At 37.4% G+C, this 22,545-nt stretch overlaps 1 protein-coding gene across 1 annotated transcript in view; it reads right to left on the bottom strand.

The window, feature by feature from the left end:
• Positions 1-3,040: 3,040 nt before the first annotated feature.
• Positions 3,041-22,545, bottom strand: part of Trim23 (tripartite motif containing 23) — a 32,290-nt gene continuing 12,785 nt past the window's right edge. The window contains exons 5-11 of the mRNA XM_059276144.1: positions 22,229-22,411; positions 20,562-20,777; positions 16,328-16,462; positions 9,758-9,887; positions 9,191-9,301; positions 7,686-7,810; positions 3,041-4,915 (exon numbers count right to left, since the gene is read on the bottom strand). Coding sequence (XP_059132127.1) covers positions 4,736-4,915; positions 7,686-7,810; positions 9,191-9,301; positions 9,758-9,887; positions 16,328-16,462; positions 20,562-20,777; positions 22,229-22,411 — 1,080 coding nt within the window. The 3' untranslated portion in view covers positions 3,041-4,735. The remainder of the gene's footprint in view (positions 4,916-7,685; positions 7,811-9,190; positions 9,302-9,757; positions 9,888-16,327; positions 16,463-20,561; positions 20,778-22,228; positions 22,412-22,545) is intronic.

The raw sequence follows: 22,545 nt of genomic DNA on the forward strand, positions 1-22,545 counted from the left end.
TTTGATTTTTCTTGGGCTATTTCTGATCCTAAGGGTTGACAAACTGAAATGCACTAAATTCAGGCAAATAACATTTCTTATAGTTAAATTCTCCTCTGACTGAAATTCAGTATTAAATAATGGGAATTTCTTCTGTTTCAAAAACATGCCCTTATAGGTTTAGTGATCCTTTAAAAAAAAACAAAAACAAAAGGCGTTATATTCCTCATTATAAAATATCCTTTAAATGACTACTTGAATTCTTATTTTTAAATGAAAGTTCACTATTTTCATTTGCTTTTTCTAATGCAGCTAAGTAATCTTTCTTCTAACAAGTTATATTTTAATTCAGTCACCATCAAGAATAAAAGTAAAGGCCGGGCGGTGGTGGCGCACGCCTTTAATCCCAGCACTCGGGAGGCAGAGCCAGGCGGATCTCTGTGAGTTTGAGGCCAGCCTGGGCTACCAAGTGAGTCCCAGGAAAGGCGCAAAGCTACACAGAGAAACCCTGTCTCGAAAAACAAAAACAAAACAAAACAAAAAAAAAGAATAAAAGTAAAAATCAGTATCCAACAGTAGAGATTATTAATAGAGAAGTGGAGCAGTAAACTGGGTGTGGTGGCTTGTACCTGTAATTCCAGCACGAGAGGTGGAGGCAGGATCTTAAGGGAAAGGCCAGCCGGGACTACATAATGCCTGAAAACAAATTCTTCACCTCCCTTTGCCATTACTGACTGCTAACAACAACCAATTCTGGCTTCCAGACAGCCTTCTCAGAAACTTAAGAGAGGGACATCTCAACAGAGCTGCTTCAGGAACCCTGTTCCTACCAGTGATCAGTAGCATCATTTCATTTTGTATGGAAATGAAACCTGCAAGATGGAAAAGTATGTCTAATTGTGCCTTACAAGTGAGATGTGAGGCCAGGTGGTGGTGGTGTACACCTTTAATCTCAGGACCTTGGAGGCAGAGACAGGCAGGTCTCTTTGAATTCCAGGCCAACCTGCTCTATGTTGCAAGTTCCAGGACAGCCAGGGCTACACAGAGAAACCCTGTCTCAACCACCTCCAACCCACCGCCACCCCCCTACCCCTGGCAAAAAAAAAAAAAGAGAGAGAGAAAAAGATAAATTCTCATTAGGCAGTGGTGGCATACACCTTTAATCCCAGTGCTCAGGAGACAGAGGCTGGCAGATCTCTGAGTTAAAAGCCAGCATGGTCTACAGAGTGAGTTCCATGACAGACCAGGATACACAGAAACCCTGTCTCTTAAAACCAAAAAGAAAGAAAGGAAGAAAGTTATGTGTGCTTTCCTTTTAAAAAGAATTTGAGCTTACTCCATTAAGGACTTTGTTACATTTACCTTTTTTTCTTAACTACAGGTATATTACACTTAACCTTTTTCCATTCCCAAAGCCTTAATATAAAATTTTGGAATACTGCCATCAAATAGTAATAATCCCTCATTCCTCAAACATTCAAGTATTTTGCTTTAATTAAGAATCATATATGCAACTAACGAATTCTGTTTTCATATTTCATTTTAAACAGGGACTCATATATCTCAGGCTGGCCTCAAAGTCTCTATGTAGCTAGTGATCCCAAGTGCTCGGATTACAGACACAATCCATGATGCCCAGTTTATGCAGTACTGCTGGCGCTGGAATGCAGGGCCTCATACATAATAGCATGCATTCTACGAGCTGAACCACATCACCAGCCTTGAATCGTTATTAATGCACAACCTCACACTTAGTCTGTTTTCTCCTGTCTTCTTTTTTGGAAGTATACAGGTATATATCAGTCTTCCCTGTTATCATTTTGTAAAATAAGAACTTTTCCAATGTAATATAAGCATTAAATATTATTTTTTAAGATTTAGACAAGTTTTTCAAGCCCATCCTCAACTCCTTTCTTGGTGATGATGGGGATGGAATCTTGGGTTTTGTTAAGCATGCCCTCTACCACTGAGCTGCATCTCCAGCCCATCAAACCATTGTAATGGTCATTATAATGACATGTAATGGACCGTGCAAATGGTCATTTTAAATGTTCTTTGTTCTCCTGTGAAACAAGACTAAATTTAAATTTTAACCAAAAAATTTTCACTTTTGTTTATTGCAACAATTTAGCTCTCCCTCTACAAGTTCCTTCTACCTTTTTCTTTTCTTTTTTTTTTTAAAAAAGATTTATTTATTTTGTATACAGTATTCTGCCTACATGCCAGAAGAGGGCACCAGATCTCATTACAGGTGGCTGTGAGCCACTATGTGGTTGCTGGGAATTGAACTCAGGACATCTGGAAGAGCAGCCAGTGCTCTTAACCACTGAGCCATCCCTCCAGCCCTCCTTCTACCTTTTGTTTAAATGTGATTTTTTTGGTTTAAGTGTAAAATTCTATATACAGAATAACATCTTTAAACCTTTGCATTATCAAATGAACTCTTTCCCAAATGTGATAGGTTAAGTCATTCTCCTCTCCATTTTTTGTTTGTTTCTTTTAGGCATAGCACAAAAAATGAAGTTGTTCTTTTTTGCAGTGCTAGGGATCAAACCCAGCATTTCATGAATGCTAGACAACTGCTTCTACGACTGAGCTCTGCCCATCTCTAATAGTGGACTTTCCGAAGTTATTTACTAGCAATGATGCTAGATGAACAATTTATTAATCAGTTTTTGTAATGACAGAACTCCTTATAAGTTAAGCATTTTATTGCTTTCTATACTGATCATATGTGTGTGTGTGTGTGTGTGTGTGTGTGTGTGTGTGTGTGTATGTGTGCAAATAGTGGCTTCTGCTGGCTATAAATCATTCCTGAATTACAGAGCAGGGCTATACACTTGACATACCTGCTGTATATAATTCATACAGTAATAATTAGATATAATATAGAATTTCAGAGATTTAAGGCAAATCCTAATACATTGTACTTGAAACGTGTTGATTCTTAAAATGTGACACTTCCCAGGGGAAACTAGTGCAATCTTAAATGACTAGACAAAGGATGTAAGTATACACAGTAATAGGGGCCCGCCCGAGAAAAAGAATCACACATAAAGACTACAGTATAGCTATATTACAATCATATTTAAGCACATTTTGAAAATTATGTTTGGTTACATTTTAAGAATATGAATTACAAAGTTTAACAAACTTGGTGAAATAATAAACTTCATAATTTACAAGAAAATCAAGTTCACATCTTAGTGTCAACACATTTTCAGTTACCTAGTACAGAAAACAGTTCAAGGTCTCACAAGCAATGCAACATTTTTATTTTTCACAGTTACTAAAATCAGTCAAATATTAAATAATTTAATTACAAAGTATTACATATGCACACAAACTACTTGTAACAGCATGACCAGTTACTTTCTTGAAAAACCAAGGACAAAATATTATATTTTTATTTACATATTCCCGTAATACGTGACGGGCTTTTTCTAATGCTGTTTTCTAAAAGTTTAAATTAAAAAAAGTACATCTGAAAAAACTGAACCAGACAGTGCAACCTAAAAGTTACATCCTATTGTTAGACATCACTGTCCTTGTAAAAAACTGCACTACAATTTAAGAATCAACTTCATCCTAAAGTAAGAAGAACATTAAAAACAAGAAATCTATTTTAGTTCAAGAAATCATGCTTCCATAATAAGTGTATCCTTTACAAATAAAGACCGTAAAGAACACAAAATTTAACTTTTCTTCACAACACTGCCATAATAAATGTAAACTTTTTTAAATGTTTCTTTTCCTATAGACATGTTCTTCCTCTTAACTGAGACCTTGCCCTGAAGAGCCTTGATCCTTTTTACTGTCATATGAATGCACTTAACTTGGGAACCATGTTAAAGAAATTAGCATTCCCTACTGTTTGAATAACTCCCCCTAATGTATAGGTAGTTTTCTAATTAGGTCTCTGTGTGTTCATGTAAAAGTGACTGGCTTTTCATGTGGCTTACGACACTTTACCAACAAAGGATGAAATATTACTAAGCCTAAGTAAATGTGTTGAACAACTAAAGGACCAATATAGGACTCTGACCTAGGAAATAAACCTAGGCCCATTCCTGGAAATGGTTCTTGTTAGTGAAGATGAAACAACTCTCACAGTTTTATTGTTCTTGGTTTAGTACTGGTCTAGTGATCAGGTCCACTTAGATAATATCTCATTCTCACTGTGCGTTATGCAAAATGCTTTAGGAGAGAGTTCTAGTAAAACGTAGAAAACACTGATTTCTATAGTTTATACTCCCCAGCATTAATGATACTGCTGTACTGAATGTAAAGCAATCCTATTTCCCCTAATACAGTTTCAATTCTAGTACACAACTGCCATGTCTACTACCAAAACTGAATAAGAAGGCGGGATAAAGAAGCCATACTTCCCTAGGTTCTGTTAGGCACTCCACTGGCTGTTTTGTTTTGTTTTCACTGAAATAAAGAACCTTTACTTACTCATTCTCTGTGACTATTCCTCCCCAATATACAGGTCATATACAAACTGAAAATATCCAGTACCTAATGTACCCTTTAAAAGTCTATATCCAAGAAATTTCTATTTAACCAATGTAATATGGTCATTTAAAATTGCCACAGAATAATTTTTTAAAAGCAATGCCATATTTAGTTCTCAGTCCAGGATTCTTATATACACATCCTACATTAACTATCATATTTGAGATGTAGAATTTCTTAGGATACATTACATGCAGAGTAACTTTTAACCAAGCTTGAAACAACAGCTGCATTAGAATCAAGCAACATCCAACACTCCAGCAGCCACAAGTTGCCGGGACAGCCAGTCCAACCCTTCGTAGAGCCCCATACCACTTCGAGCATCACAACCCTGAATATACCAGCTCCTACCACAGCATAGTTTATGGAGACTAAGAAGTTCAGTGATTTCTTCTACTGACAGTGCTCCAGCAACATCCTAAGAGACACAAAATATAATTTTTATAAGTCTTTCCAAGGGATCTTTTTTTTTTTTTTTTTTTTTACTATCTATATAGGAATGTGCTGTTAATATTTTTTGTTTGTTTCAGACAGGGTTTCTCCGTGTAGCCTTGGCTGTCGTGGAACTCTTTGTAGACCAGGCTGGCCTAGAACTTAGACATCCATCTGCCTGTGCCTAAGTGTTGGGATTAAAGGTGTGTGCCACCACTGCCTGGCAGCTGATAACATTCAAATTGAATCCTAACCAAAACCTATATTCATTTTCATTAATTATTCTTAGATTAATTGAAAGAATTAATAGTTTTGGTTAGAATTACCTATATATATTAAGGATAACATAATGAAATTACAGCTATGCCTCCTATCTGAAAGATACTATCTAGGTCACTTTAAGGCATCAGCCATCTGGCCCCTTCTCACCCAAAAAGAAGCACATATATAACATAAAAATGGTTTATGTAGAAACTATATCATGAAGGTTGTATTATTTCCCACCCTTGATCCTTCCCAGGAACAATAGTAGTGATTTCTTACATATTTTTCCAGAAAATTTACAAGTACAATCAAAGTACATATTTTTGTCTTGCTGGTTTGGGTCTTTACTTAACAGAAAGATATTTTTCAATTTAGTATGTTATCAACACATGGAGATTATCTTAACATTAAAACTGCATTTCTTTGCATGGATGCCATGTAATTTATTTAATAAGTCCTGCCATTATCATAAACCTGTATCTATGGTTAGCCCTCTACATCCATGGATTCAACTAACTGGTTTAAAATTTTTCAGATCTTATTAAATGCCCATTCTGAACATTCCTTGCTCCTACTTCTCAGGAGCAACAACCACTAACATTTTCTTACAGAACATGCAGACTTGTTATTATTCTCTAAACAATGAAGGCTAACAACTATGAATATACCATTTCCATTTCACTAAGTCTTATAAGTAACCTACAGATGATTTTCAGTGTATAGGAGAATGTGTGAGTTATACACAAATACTAAATATTATAAAAGAACTTAAACATCCAAAGGCTTTGGTATCTGTAAGAGATCCTAGACCCAATCCTCCATGAATCATGAGGGACAACTGTGTACTCAACACATATATACATATAAGTTAAGTTTATCTACATTTACAAAACTATCTTGGTTAACATGATATACTGCTATAGACTGTGAGTAAAGGGGTATATACATATAAAATTTGAACAGACATTGCCATTACTGTGTGTAACTATGCCAGAAGTGTATGACTCTCCCACATCACAAGTATATTATTTGCATGTACTGGTCAAGTAAGGATGTTTCAGTTCTTGCTAGTTTGCCTGTTCTTGTTCATTTTTAGTGAGGTAAAAATTCTTTATTCTTTACTCCACTTTCCCTCCTATGACATCTACTATATTCAACTTCACTTAAGAGAAATGAAGAAATGACTCCATTGTTAAAAGCACTGGTTACTCTTCCAGAGGACCTGAGTTTTATTCCTAGCACCCAATCAATTGTCCTCACAACTATGAGGCTTGTAGCTTACAATTGTCTATTATCTCCAGTTTCAGGGGCTCTTGACACACTTCTTCTGGCCTCTGTGGGCACCAGGCATACATGTGCACAAACATACATATAGAGGGAACACCTATACACAAAACTTAAAATTTAAACTACTTCCCTTAAAAGCATTCTCACCTTCCTGTGAAGCTTAGACTCAGAAAGATCTAAGAGTCTAGCCTCTCCCACCTAATCCTTTATCTTCTCCATTCAACCACTAAATTCTAATTCTACACCTATAAAAGTCCTCTCATCTCCTTCCACTTTTCTGTTCCTCTAATTCAAGGTATTATTAATTACATGTCCTATTTTTACTACCTGGCTGTGGTTTTTTCCTACATTTTTTCTACCCCCAAAATTAGTCTTAACATTTTGGTATAGTGTTATCATGTACTAAAAAGTCCAAAAAGTTTTTATTTTTTTTCTTCTGTATAAAATCTTAACTTTTTCATTCTAGCCCAGCATGGTCTTTACAACATGACCAGATCTATTAATCTAGGTTTTCTACATCGTCTACAGACCCAAAGACATCTACAAATTCATCCTGTGACAATTTTAATTCCAATCTTATAACCCAGTCCCACCATATCCATTTGAGGGATCAACACCAAGGTCATGAATATTATTTCCTTCACCTATAGACCCAAAGACATCTATAAATTCATCCTATCACAATTTTAATTCCAATCTTATAACCCAATCCCAGCATATCCATTCGAGGGATCAAAACCAAGGTCATGCATATACTGCATGAGAGAATACCTCTAAGTTACAACCCCAGCCTTTTATGTTGTTGAGGCAAGGTCTTGCTATGTAGCTAATGTTAGCTTTGAGATTTCTCTATAGGGCAGGATGGCCTAAACTTGATCCTCCTGTTCTACCTCCTAAATCCTACATTTAGATCCTTTAAGATTCCACTTCATTTAGAACAGCTCTATCTCCTTACTGAAGTTACTTCCCAGTTTATCTTTATTAAAGAATATAACATTTGTATCTAGATCCAAGAATGCATTGTCTGCATCAATTACTTGATTTGTGTGTTTCTGTATACTCGGATACCCAAGGTAACATCTTCCACAGCAGAAATTTTATAGACAGCTACTGAATTGACTCTTTGAAATCTTCTCAACTGACCTACAACATGAAATATACAAAACTACTGAAGTAGTAAGTGTTCTGATATAAAAATCCATTACCTGCTTGTTAGCAAAAATCAGGAGCAAGGCATCTCGGAGTTCTTTCTCTGTTAGCAGCTTTGCAAGTTCACTGTGTGCTTCACTAACTCTGTCTCTGTGACTGCTGTCAACAACAAATACAACAGCTGCCGAAACACACAGAATATCCAAGTTATTTGTTAAATTCAGTAATTAACCAAGTACGTTTCGTTTACCATCTCTTCATTTAAAGGCTGCCTATTTAATAGCAGGACTTAATGATATGATCTTGAGTAGTTTACATAACTTTACAGGTTTACTTTCTCCTCTAATAGGATTTATAAAACTGACTATCAAACACAAACTGCGTGCTCGCTCATTCATGCTCTCGCTCTCTCGTGCGCGCGCGCTCTCTCTCTCTCTCTCTCTCTCTCTCTCTCTCTCTCTCTCTCTCTCTCTCTGTCTCAAATGTGCATAAGAGCTACCTTGAGGCTACCTGTCCTTTGAAAACTTCCTTTACAAAAAATCTTACAAAAGCAGAGGAAGGGGCACTATTTAGGTAGAAGAAGACCAGTAGGAGGAAAAAGGATGGTATGATGACACATACATATGAAAATGCCATAATGAAACTCATTACTTTGTATGCTAATTTAAAAAGTTAAAACAAAAATAAAAACAAAACCTGTTGGGTATTGTGATGCATGCCTTTAATCTCACCACTCAGGAGGCAGAGGCAGAAGGATCTTTATGAGGTTGAAGCCAGCCTAGTCTACATAGCAAGCCTCAGGCCAGGTAAGGCTACATAGTGAGATTATGTCTCAAAAACTTGAAAAAAACCAGTAAGTAGTTTAGAAAAAAAAAATACAATCTTTTAAAAATAAGTATCACCATGATTATTTCTTTAAAGTATTCCTCTCCTCCAAAATTATGGCTCATACTAACCATAATATCACAATTTCCAGGGTAAAAATAGTTAGTCTAACATTTAAATGGGAATAGGATGGATGACATACAAAATAGGTGTATGAGTATGCTTCATGGGAGAGTGGGGGCACAAAAGTGTGATAAAGGCTAGATGGAATGCTGGGATATGTCCCGTTTGGTCAAGAGAAAACTATGATGGGTTCCCCTGGGATCACAATGATTATAAATCAGGGAATAGTGCTGTTGAGCAATTATGATAGGCTAAATGTTGACCTCAGAATACACATATACGCCACTTCATGTTACCTTATTGTTAACAACCATACCCATAAGAATACTGAAAACAGACTTCAACTTTAATAATAGCCAAGAGGAGGTAAGTATGTTTTTTTTTTTATTCTACAATAATGGCCTTTCATAAGTAAACTAAATGTACATATCCCAGTTTTACCATTACTCTTTAAATCTAAATAAAGTACATTTACATCATGCCCTCCACTACCCTCCCCTCTCAAATTCCACCATTATCCTTTTAAACAACAGTTTTGCTAGTTAAATCAGAGGACTAAAACTCTTCTTAACAATGTTTTTAAGTTAAAAAAAAAGTCATTCTTGACTCTTACCTTGTGTATTGAGGTAATAATGTTTCCACAATGGTCTTAATTTGTGCTTTCCACCCACATCCCAAATGGTAAATTTTAGATTTTTGTATTCCACAGTTTCCACATTAAAACCTGTTTTGTTAAAACATTACTTTTTTATATTGCATTTATATTTAACAATAAATGACACATCAAAGGCAAGCAAATCCCTGTTTACATTTTTTAGTTAGCAACTGTCTGCTTATAGCAACAGCTACTGAAGCTAAACCAACTATACTCTAGTCCTTCGGGGGTGTCTACCTTTAACAGCTGCTAGACATGTACATTTTCCCCAGGGTCCTCAGGACCTGGGCGTCCGTGTACCTGCCCACTCTGTACCTCTGCCACCTCCTCCTTCCTAACATCAATCAGATTCCCTCTGACTGTCCCATCAACATTCAGTCCTCTTTGCTATGTCACCATGGATATTTCAGCCCCCACAACCATTACCTCATTTGCTTAGAGCCAGAAAGGGAACCTGCATAACAATATCACACACTGAGAATTCAGCGAGCTACAAGCCAGTTGGCTAGCAGTATTCAAACTTACCAATTGTTGGAATAGGCTGCATGAACTCATCTTGTTTTAATTTGAATAAAATAGTAGTTTTTCCAGCACCATCTAATCCTAATGTAACTACTCGGATTTCCATTTTGGGTCCAATATGAACTCTGTTGTCCTGTGGTTTTGAAAAAACTGAAGTCAGAATGTGACAATATTTATGCTTTTTGTTTACTCTTTGTTTTTTTAACCATGTTGAGTGACAGAACTTGGCTCAGAATAATGTAAGGCAGTTGACACTAACCTCCAGCAGGTGCATGTACACACGTATATGCACACACACGAATGTGTAAATATCACACAGAAATTTAAAACCAAAAAAAAGGGATAATTAAAAATAAAGACCACCATTAAATTTCCAGAAATATCTGTTAATAATACAATAATGGTGTATTTTTTCCAGATATATTCCACATTGGACAAGAATCATTAAAAAAATGTGCTTTTCATTTACTTTTATTTTTTTGTTTGTTTACTTTTCTAGTGCTAGGAAATGAACTCAGGGCCTCATCCTACAATAACAGACAAACAATATATCCCAACCCTTCAAATATGCTTTTGAAAAACATACAGATAAGACAACTATTATTTTTCACTTGCCATAGATTATGGAAAGTTTTCACTTTAATATATACTGGCCAGACTATTGTGATAGTTTATAATCTGAACCACAATTTAACCAATGTTACATTTCAAATAATTTCTGACTTTTTGATGTTTACAAAGAATTATTAAATGAACATATGTATATACATACATTCCTAACTGCAAGACCTATCTTCTCTCAATTATAAAAATGAGACTGGGGGCTGGAGAGATGGCTCAGGTTAAGAGCACTGGCTGCTCTTCCAGAAGTCCTGAGTTCAATTCCCAACAACCACATAGTGGCTCACAACCTTCTATAATGAGACCTGGTGCCCTCTTCTGGCATGTAGGCATGCATACAGGCAGAACTCTGTATACATAATAAATATTAAAAAAAAAATAAAAATGACACTAAAATGTAAACATTTACTACACTGTTTTAAACTTATGTAAAAATCTGTACAATACTTCCTGACATTTAAGGGCTATATGTTGTTAGAAATTATTATTTTGCTTTGTTTTTAGAGTACTATTTTTTTTAATTTTTTTTTAAATATGTAATTTATTTTTATTTTATGTTCATTGGTGTTTTGCCTGAATGTATGTCTATGTGAGGGTGTCAGAAGGCCTGGAACTGGAGTTACAGACAGGTGTGAGCTGCCATGTGGGTGCTGGGACTTGAACCTGGATCCTCTTGAAGCGCAGACAGCGTTCTTAAGTGCTGAGCCATCTCTTCAACCCATAGAATACTATTTTCTTGACTTTGTGATACAAAATTTTCCTGGCTTTTAATGCCATTTTTATGATCTTATTTTCTGTTTCAATGTTAATATTTTTTAGAAACATGAGCTCTTTCTTTTCATTCTACTTACGCTCACTAGTTCTATAAACATCAACTTAATCTATATATGGGCTCCCAAATCTGCAGTGTAGTCCAACACTACATCTCAGATATAAAATGATGTAAGAACAAAAATCCAATTGTGAGAAGCCCAGATACTAGCTGAGAAGCCACGGCACTTCAGTCAGTACAAAATCAAGAAAAGAACTGGGGCTGGAGCTAGTGGAAGAGCTTTATTAGTATGGACAAGGCCTAGTTTGATCCCGAGTACTGCAAATAAATAGATAAATAAGTTAAGACATTCTTAGTGTCCATCACTGTTCTTTCCTTACAAGATATAAACTAGAAAACTAGAAAACACTAGTAAACTGCATTCAACAGCTAATTAAAATTATTATATACCATGACCAAAAACGGGTTTGTGCCTGGAAAACAGACATTTCAACATAACTTACTATACCACACCAACAAATGAGGACAAGAACCAACTGATGATTTCAACTGATACCAGGAGTATTTGAGAAAATTCATATGCCTTTACAGTAAAAAATTAACAGAACAGGAATAGAAACCATACACATGAAAATACCACAGCAAACACCTCTAAGGTAAGAAAAAGACAAAGTTACCTTTTAGTCATTTCTACTTAACATGGTATTATTACAGGAGTATTCAACATCCTACTGAATTAGAAGTCTTAACTAGAACAGCTAAGAAAGAAAAGACATAAAAATAGCTAAATCAAAAAGAACCATGTGAAATTTTCTTTGTAAATGGCATGATCTTGATGTAGGAAACCCTGAAGGACCCCCCCCCCCCAAAAAAAAACCTGTTAAAATAAATGAATTGTGAAGACACATATTTTTACACACCAATAATGAACAATTCAAAATGGAACCTAAGAAAGTAATCCCATTTACAATAGTATCAAAAGCAGTGAAACACTTAATAATAAACCTAGCTAAAGACTTCAAGACCTGTACATTGAAAACTACAAAACATAAAAATAAAAAATAAATAAATAAAAACTTTTAAAAAGGCAGGGGAGGGGTTAGTGAGGTGGCTCAGTGGCTCATTTATTGCCCTTGCAGATGGCCAAGGTTCAGATCCCAGCATCTACAGAGGCTCACAACAGTCTGTAACTCCAGTTCCAGCAAATCTGACATCTTGATGTAGTTTCATCGGGCACCAGGCATACATGTGGTGCACATACATATAAGCAATCAAAATTTCATAGACACAAAATGAAAATAAATCTTTTTTAAAAACTGGAAAGCATTGTTATAAGAAATTAACAGAGGGGCTAGAGAGATGGCTCAGAGGTTAAGAGCACTGCCTGCTCTTCCAGAGTTCCTGAGTTCAATTCCCAGCAATCATGGTGGCTCAAACCAAAGAAATTAACAAAGACATCTTGGGCATGCCATATTCACAGATCTGAAAATTATTTTGTTCAGGTATCAGTGTAAGTTCCACCCAAATCCCACTGCATGGGGTGAAAGTGCTCTTCAGTGGTAGAGTATTTGTATAATATATGCCAAAGTACAAATTAGAAAACAAAAAGTCAACTTTTGTGGGGAAGAAAAAAATCTTATAGGCCTCAAGGAATACAGCTAAAAACAAATTTTGAGGAGAATGGAGTCAGAGGATTCACACTTTCTGACATTAAAATATTTTACAAAGCCACAGAAATGAAAACATGAACTGACATAAAGCTAAACAAACAACTGAGCAGAGCGGCCAAATATAAACCACCACATGATACAGCCACATGATCTGCACCAAGGGTTCCAAAGATGACTCAACAGAGAAGAGATGGGCTTCAAACATGTGGTGTGTCAAAGAATGAAGAGGTACACTTACCTTACACCACACACAAAAATTAACTCCCAGCGACTTAAATGAAAAGCATTCCCAACTATAAAGCAGAAGAATACACAAGAAAAGCTTCATACCTTGAATCTGACAATGACTACCTGAATATGATACCAAAGCACAGGCAGCAAAAGCGGCAACAGGCTGGTGGTGGTGGCACACACCTTTATTCCAGCACTTGGGAGGCAGAGGCAGGCGGATCTCTGAGTTCAAGGCCAGCCTTGTCTACAGAGTGAGTTCCAGGACAGCCAGCACAGAGAAACCCGGTCTCAAAAAACCACACACACACACATACACACAAAATGCAAAACACCACCACAATAAGATAAAACCTCATACATATGAAAATGGTCACTATCCAAAATGTGGAGAAATTATAACCTTTGTGCAACAACAATAAGATTATCATATGTTAACAGTATGTGAAATATCACAAAAATTCCTGATAACACAAAAATAAGGCTAGGGATATAGCCTGTGACTGAATACTTGCCTAGCATGCACAAAGCTTGACACATGCCTATAATCCCATCACTGGATGTCGAGTCATGAGTGTCATTAGTTCAGTGTCATCCTTAGCTACACCAAATCCAACACAGGCTACATACGAACCTTTCTCAAAACAAAACCAAAAACAAAATTACACATTTTTAATGAAAAATTTGGAAAGCCTTACTACATGATCCACTAATTTCATTTCATTTCTGGGTATATCACCACAAGGAGTGAAAATGGGGGCTTACAGTAGATAGCTATACAGGAGCTGGAGAGAGGGCTCAGCAGTTAAGAGCACCAGCTACTCTTCCAGAGGACCTGGGTTCAATTTCCAGCACAAACATGGCAGCTCACAACCCCCCTGTAACTCCAACACTATCTTCTGGCCTCCATGAGTATTTCACCCATGTAAGGCACAGACATACATGCAGGCAAAACACCCATGAGATAGATAGATATATTTTTTTTTAATTAAAATTAAGGCTGGGCGGTGGTGGAACATGCCTTTAATCCCAGCACTCGGGAGGCAGAGCCAGGTGGATCTCTGAGTTCGAGGCCAGCCTAGTCTACAGAATGAGATACAGGACAGGCACCAAAAACTACACAGAGAAACCCTGTCTCAAAAAAACAAATTAAAATTAAAACAAAGTTTAAAATTAAAGCGTAAGGAAAGATTTGTACAGCCATGAACACAGTAGTACTGAATAAGCAACAGAGGGAAGCAATGCTATTGTCCATGAGCAGATGACCAGATAAACTGAATAAGATTTGTAAATACAGAGAAACACTCCTCAGTCTAAAAAGAAATGCAATCCTTTACATACTAGAACATGAACTTTCAGGATGGTATGTTAAGCTTGAAAAAAAGCCTGTCAGAAAAAAGGACACACTATAATTGTTCCAGTTAGATGAGGTGTGTAAGCCATTCAAATTCACAGCAGAGATAGGAGAACGGTGGTTAGCAGTGATCCAACAGAAGTTCTTTAAAGTACGATGTCAGGTTTAAAGATAAAAGGTTCTGTTTTATAACAATGTGAATATACTTAACCACACTAAACTGTCCTCTTAGAAGAAGTAAGGTCAGGACTGGGGCAATGGCTCAGTGTAAGTGGTAAGAGTGCTTGCTTGAGAAACTCAATTTTAGTCCCTAGCAACCACATAAAAATGAGAGTGTGGCCGGGCGGTGGTGGCGCATGCCTTTAATCCCAGCACTCAGGAGGCAGAGCCAGGTGGATCTCTGTGAGTTCGAGGCCAGCCTGGGCTACCAAGTGAGTTCCAGGAAAGGCGCAAAGCTACACAGAGAAACCCTGTCTCGAAAAACCAAAAAAAAAAAAAAAAAAAAAAAAAAAATGAGGGTGTGGAAGACAGAGATGGGAGGATCACTGTGGCTTACTGTCCTCCTTTCTAGCTCCAGGTTCAGTGAGAGGCCCTGTCTAAAGGGAACAAAGCAAAGAATCATAAAAGCAAGGCACCCAACATCTTCCTCTGCACACACTGGTACACCCACACATGCACACACTCTCATACCAAACATAAATAGGTAAGATGGTAAGTCTTATGTTATACATTTTGGACATAGTTAGATCATGGTACTTAGAACACTTATCTGAAAACATAAAAAGTCATATAAATTGTTATGGAGTGATCTTCAGGAACAATTATAGTATGTCATTTTTTCTGACAGGCTTTTTTTCAAGCTTAACATACCACCTTTAAAAGTAGTGAAAGTACATAAAGCATCAACATTTTTCTCTAATTCTGATGAATAAAACTAAGAAAAACTCTAAATGGTTTTGTATAGTGAACAGAGTGAAGAGAGTTAGGGGCCAGGGGCAGAAGTCTTTACTGAAAGAACTCTGTTAGGGGCCAGGGACAGAAGTCTTTACTGAATAAACTCTGTTAGGGGACAGGGATAGAAGTCTTTACTGAATGAACTGTTAGGGGACAGAGGCAGAAGTCTTTTCTGAATGAACTCTGCACTGCAGATTTGACTTTCAACTATGTAAACATTTTGCATAATTATATAACAAAATTAATTTTTTTAATTATTCCTAAATATAGAAAACAAAATAGAGTTCAGACAGAACCCATTATAAAAACAGACAAATACTTCAACCACTTATGGTCCTTCTTTGGAGTCTCTCTCTCAAAACAAAAACAACTAAGAATTTGATTGGAAGCTGGGCATGGTGGTACATACCCATAATACCAGCAATTGGGAGGCAGACAAAGGAGGTTCAGACTAACCTCAGCTACAAAGAAAATTCAAGGTCACCTGCTATGTGATATTGTCTCAAAAATTTTTTTTACTTTGGAAAAACCTGAGACATTTGAACATTAGCTGGATACCTGATAATAAGTATTAAAAATGTAAAATTACTAAATGTTTTGGTACATCTCCAAAATTCTTATTTAAACTGGGAAATAAGAACAGAGATTTAGCCTTACTTGTTTCTATTTCCCACTGATTAAAATTTTTATTGAAATTTTACAACTCATGAATTTCCTAGTGTTCTCTTCAAGGTGATTTACATTTCATGCTACTTAAATTTGTAAAAAGCATAGGTAAAAATAAGGGCAGTAAGGCCCAGTAGTGGTGACGCATGCCTTTAGTCTCAACACTTGGGAGGCAGAGGCAGGTGGGTTTCTGTGAGTTCGAGGCCAGCCTGGTCTACAGAGAAAGTTCCAGGACAGGCTCCAAAGCTACACAGAGGGTTTTCCTGTCTCAGAAAACAAACAAACAAACAAAAAGGGCAGTACATTACCTTTGTAAAAGTGACTGGGATACTGGCATCCAACTGAATGTGATCTGCAACCTCTGTAAACTGCTGCTGCTGTTTCTGTAGTGTTTCTAATAATCTTGTAATTTCTTGTTTTGCCAAGACAACTCTGCAATCATCCTAGAAAAGAAGACGGTATTTCCCATAAAGTTTTCCTTTTTAAAAATGGAAACTTCATCAACTTTTAATAAAGCCCATTTAACATTATAGCATTAAAAGTAAAATTTAGAAGCTAAGGAGCCACAGTTCAGTTGGTAAAAGCCTTGCCTCACAAGCATGAGAACTTTAAATTCAATCCCCAGAACCCAAGTAAAAAGCCAGGCACAATGAAGTACTTGCTTGTAGTGCTGGAGAGATGTAAGGTACATTACATTGGTAAACTCGTGTTGTTTGAGCTCACTGACAACCTGGCTCAGGAACTGAGGTTGCTTACCCACTTCACAGCCAAGTATGTTGCTGTGGGATGTTCTGTATATTAAATGTGTTGCTCTGATTGGTTAATAAATAAAACACTGATTGGCCAGTAGCCAGGCAGGAAGTATAGGCGGGACAAGGAGAGAAGAGAATTCTGGGAAGTGGAAGGCTGAGGCAGAGAGACATGACAAGCGAGATGTAAAGTACCGGTAAGCCACAAGCCATGTGGCAACTTATAGACTAATAGAAATGGGTTAATTTAAGTTATAAGAACAGTTAGCAAGAAGCCTGACACAGCCATACAGTTTATAAGCAATATAAATCTCTGTGTGTTTACTTGGTTGGGTCTCAGCGGCTGTGGAACTGGCGGGTGAGAGAGATTTGTCCTGACCATGGGCCAGGCAAGACCAGGAAAACTCTAGCTACAGTATGTTTATGTTAAGTATCTTGTCTGGTTATGGGATGGCACCTTAACTCTGTGACAAGAAAGGGAACAGCTCAAGAATAAAAACATCACATCTTAGGTAGGTTCTATTGCTGTGACAAAACAACATAACAAAAGAAACGTAGGGAGGGTTTATTTCAGCTTACACTTTCACATCACAGTCCATCCCTAAGGGAAGTCAGGACAGGGACCTGGAAGCAAGAACTGATGCAGAGGCCATAGGAGTACTGCTTACTGGCTTGCTCTCCATAACTTGTTTCATCTGCTTTCTTATAGCACCCAGGGCCACCAGCCCAGGGGTGGCACCACCTTCAGTGAGCTGGACCCACCCACATCAGTCATTAATCAAAAAAAAAAAACAAAAACAAAAAAACAAAAACAAAAAAAACAAATGTACCACAAGGTTGCCCTGAGGCCACTCTAGTGGGGGCATTTCCTCACCTGCCATTCCCTCTTCCAAAATCACTCTAACCTGTGTCAAGTTGGCAAAAAACTAGCCAGCACACATCATGTCCTTAGAAACAGCTAGAAGACAAATCATTTTGAACATACGTTACTACTGTTTGTTTATCCCATGATATAAAAGTGCCTACAGTCAGAAAGAGAGTATGAAGTTCAGTCACAGGAAGCTCATCCATGGAGAGAAAGCTCAATTGGGAACTCCAGCTGGCTTCCTCAACTTCTCCAGTTGATTTCTGCTGGATCTTGTGAGCACCTACTTGATGACGTTATTTCTACCTGTGGCTCTTTGTTCTTGTACTTGGAAGCCTCACCCAAGGCCCTGCTCTGCCTGGAATTCCACCAAGAACTCCAGCTGGCTGCCTGACTGGAGCTTCCCTATCAGTTCTGCTGAGTATTTCTAAATCCTCAGTTTGACTATGCTACATTTCTATTGTTGTTTTTTCTGAAAACTTCATCCGAGGGGACAATCTGCTCTGCCAGAGCCTCTACCTGGTTGCCTTAGAGGGGCTTCCCCAGTCAGTTTCTGCTGGATGTTTTGAGCACCCAATCTGTTTTCCTTGTTCTCTCCCCCCGCCCTACCTTCCAATCTGTCTATCTATATCCACCTATCCATCTTTCTATCATCATCCGCCTATCTATCATCACTTACTATTTATCCTTTTACTTTGGCTTGAAATACACTTCGATCATTCAAAACTGAAGGTATGGCTGTTACAAATAATTTTTCAGACTACACACAACAGGAGTCAGAGAAAGGAGGATCCCTAAGGCTGAGGAAGGCCATACATAAAAGGAGGTACACAGCACTCCTTAGGATGACACTTGAGGTTGTCCCGTGGCCTTCCTATGTATGTACATCTGGGCATACATAAGATACTTTTACAATACAGGTGTGTGTGCACACATGCACACATACATACCTAAACTCTTTTTATTATTATTTTTGAGGCAGAGTTTTACTGGATAACTCTGGCTGGTCTGTAATTTACTTTGTAGACTAGGCCAGTCTTGAACTCACAGAAATCAACCTACCTAGGCCTCCCTAGTGCTAGGATAAAGGAGTGTACCACCTCACCTAGTTACATAAACCTTTTTTTGAATTTTCAAATTTTTATTTGTATACATCTATTAATAACTTCCCATTTAGAACATTTAGCATTAACATGACCAAGAATTAAATGACAAATACCTGAAGTGGGGAAAAATAAAAAGAAAATTTTATGTTCATGAGTGTTTTGCCTGCATATTTGTCCATGTGCCACATGTGTGCAGTGAAAATGTAAGAAACTTGTAAAAAGGACCCCATGAGCTTTTCAAAACTTCATCTCCTCCTATGAGGACTGACAGTCACAAGAACCCCAAGGCAAGAGTAAACCATAGCAAGTTGCTTCCTAACTTCCAGCTTTCCTCTCTTGCTCCCTATTAAAAATGTCCAGGGTTGGGGATTTAGCTCAGTGGTAGAGTGCTTGCCTAGCAAGCACAAGGCCCTGGGTTTGTTCCTCAGCTCCAGAAAAAAAGAAAAGAAAAATGTCCAAAATGAAGCTAGGAGACAATACAGATACTTACACGGTTCTAGCCCCAGTAGCAATACTAGATTTTAGAAGAGTAAGACAAGAATTAAAAGACATTATAAATGGCATGTACACTGTCATGGAAATCTTGGTCATGAACACGACATAAATAGGAAAAGGGCACCTCAACTGAGGAATTGCTTCCATTGGCTTGGCCCATGGGCAAGTCTGGGGGGCATTTTCTGGATTGCCAATTGGCAATGGAGGGCCCAGTCCACAGGAGGTGGTGCCACCCCTGGGCAGGTGGATCTGAGCTATGTAAGAAAGGTAGCTGAGCAAGCCAAGGGAAGCAACACATTGAGTAGCATTCCTCCACAGTGTCTGCTTCAATTCCTGTCTCTACCTTCCTTCCTGGCTTCCCTCATTGATGGACTGTTACCTGTAAGACAAAGAAACCCTTTTTCCAGCCCCAAAATGGTTTCTGTCAGCATTTTACATAGCAACAGAGAACAAGCTAGGACACACACCAACTTTTACAAGTCAATATGACAAGGGCTCAACAACCAACAAGACCAGCTTGTAGGCTGGTCACACTTTAAGTACAATGAGACATGTCAGAGAAAAATCTCAGCATGGTAAGTTGTTTTTTTGGGGTTTTTTTGTTGTTGTTGTTTTTTCCCCAAGACAGGGTTTCTCTATATAACAGCCCTGGCTGTCCTAGAACTCGATTTGTAGACCTGGCTGGCCTCAAACTCACAGAGATCTGCCTGCCTCTGCCTCCACCTCCCGAGTGCTGGGATTAAAGGCATACACCAACACACCCAGCTCAAGTTTTAAGCTATAACTTGAAATCAGCACAATTATTAGCAGCACATCAGTAAAAACAAGATAGACTGCAGATTTTCAATAATTCCTAGGGCAATAATTACCCCCTATCTCCCACTTGTGACATTTTTACTAGAACAACCTTAAATCTCACTTATTAAGAAAAGGAAATCATCTGCAAACTGAGTAATGAATTAAAGCTTCCAAGAGTAAACATTTGAGTTACACCTTGAAGAAGAAAGCTTTCCACTGAAAGAAAAGAATATACTCCAAATCAAAAGACAAAACATGTGTGATAAAGAAAGGCAAATGGGCTGGGCATGATTGAAGAATGACATTACAGGAGTCCTAGAATCAATAGCTTTATGGCAAGAACAGTGTATGAACAGGAGGTCACTAATACAGTTATACTGGAGCAATTTGAAGTTAGAGACTATGTCCTAAGAGCAATGCTAATACATTCAGTTGAGCCCAGTCACTAAATAATCAAAGAGAAAAGCCTATCTCTGATAACTGTGTAGTTAACATTAAAGTATAGCCTAGCCACAACTGAATTACCTACCTGCTGCAAAGTCTTTTCACAATGGAGACAGGCTGTTGAAACCTGGGACAAGAGAATAGTCATATCCTCTTGTTGCTGCCTGAGCCAAATCAGTTTTTCTCGAACATGAGCATCAACAACACTTAGAGCCATTTCTTCTTGACGACAAAGAGTTTCATGTAAATCAGAAAAATAAGCTCGGACACATGATCGGGCATTCTCTGCAGTACCTGGGACCTACGAAGACAAGAATAAATTTTAAACAATTAAAACCTTAAATATTTTATATGTAAAATATCAAAATTTAAATACCATCTACACTCTTAGAGATTTTAATCCCTCCATTAGACCTTTCCTTATAACTATGTATAAACTTTGAGATTAAACTGTTAATAAATTATATCTGTATTGGGTGGTGGTGGGGGCAGCGCACACACCTTTAATCCCAGCACTCAGGAGGCAGAGGCAGGCAGATCTCTGTGAGTTCGAGGCCAGCCTGATCTACAGAGTGAGTTCCATGACAGGCTTCAAAACTACACAGAGAAACCCTGCCTTGAAAAACTGAATGAATGAATGAATGAATGAATGAATAAATAATATCTGTAGCGAAATGGAACCTAATCTCCAGTTCTCCCCATCTCCAAATCTAATTTCAGTAAATGGTAACTTCATCCAGGTTAAAGTTAAAAAAGAAAAGAAAGAGGACAGAAAGAAAAAAGAAACAATTCATTCTTAACATCTCTTTCATATTCTGTAATTAGTCTCGGCAAATGCTGCTGACTTCAAAATATTTCCAGAATTTAGTTATGCTTTACTACCACCACCTCCAGCAAACTGGTCCACACAATATAACTTCTCATCTGATTATGGCAAACAGCCTTCTAACATCTCTTAATTGCCTGACCAATCAAATCACCCACCAATCAATACTGACAACGAATTGCCAAGACTTAACTATCCTTTAAAATCCTTTTTATTGCTACTCCAGTATTACAGGACATAAATATCTCTAAACTAGATGATTTCAACAGTGTCTTAATAGATCTTCCTGCTTCCATTGCTACTGTTCTTCCAACTCAATTTCTACATTTAACAATAACATTGTTAATGTAAATGTGATTATTTCATTCCTATGTCAATAGTTTAATGGCTCATACTGCTCTTAAGCTAAAGTTCTAAATTCCTCAGCATAACTAATAGATTCCGGCACGACTTAGCCTTTAACTCTTCAATTTTTCTTCTTGTCAGACCCAACTTAAAGCTGCACACATAGTGAACTTCTTGAAGAACCCACAATCCATCCAGCCCTTACTTACAATCAAGTATGTGCATTCTTCCCTTCATGGGATAACTGACTCCCGACCCACTCTTCTTTTAACTGAATTCCCTCAATTCTCAGTTGAAACATCACTTCTAGGAAGACTTCCATGAACTACATGATGTGTTATACCTCTTACATACTACCAAGTATACTGTACTTCCCTATCCACAACACAAAATAATTATCAAACTTGAAACTCCTTTATATGATAGATGATAAATACCATGAATACAAAAACATTTTCGAAAACTTATGTGCAGGATCCAGTGTAGTACTAGCACATTGTAACTGTGCACTAATTATTAGAAGGTGCAGATATAAGAATGAGAAGGTTAAGAAGACAAAAAGGGAAGAAAACAATCCATACATGTTCTGTGTGAGCCATTCCAATCCCATCCTCCACTATTTGTTCTCCTCCTTCAATGTGCTGAACAATCCCAACTAATTTTCTGGAATAATCTGAGATTTCTTCAGTGAAGGTCCGTATGCAGTGAGCCATATCTAAAATAGATGCTCGGATCTGGTTAGCTTCTGGTTCCAGGACTGAATGCTATAAATACAACACAATTATAGGAAAGAATTCATAGTGGTGAGTGGTGTCTACTGATTTACAAAAACTACTTAAATCCCTTTTAATATAAATGAACATCAGCCCCAAATGGCTTTTGTAAAACATTTCAAACA

This window comes from Peromyscus eremicus, chromosome 11 (genome assembly GCF_949786415.1).
Source record: "Peromyscus eremicus chromosome 11, PerEre_H2_v1, whole genome shotgun sequence".
Taxonomy (NCBI): Eukaryota; Metazoa; Chordata; class Mammalia; order Rodentia; family Cricetidae; genus Peromyscus; species Peromyscus eremicus.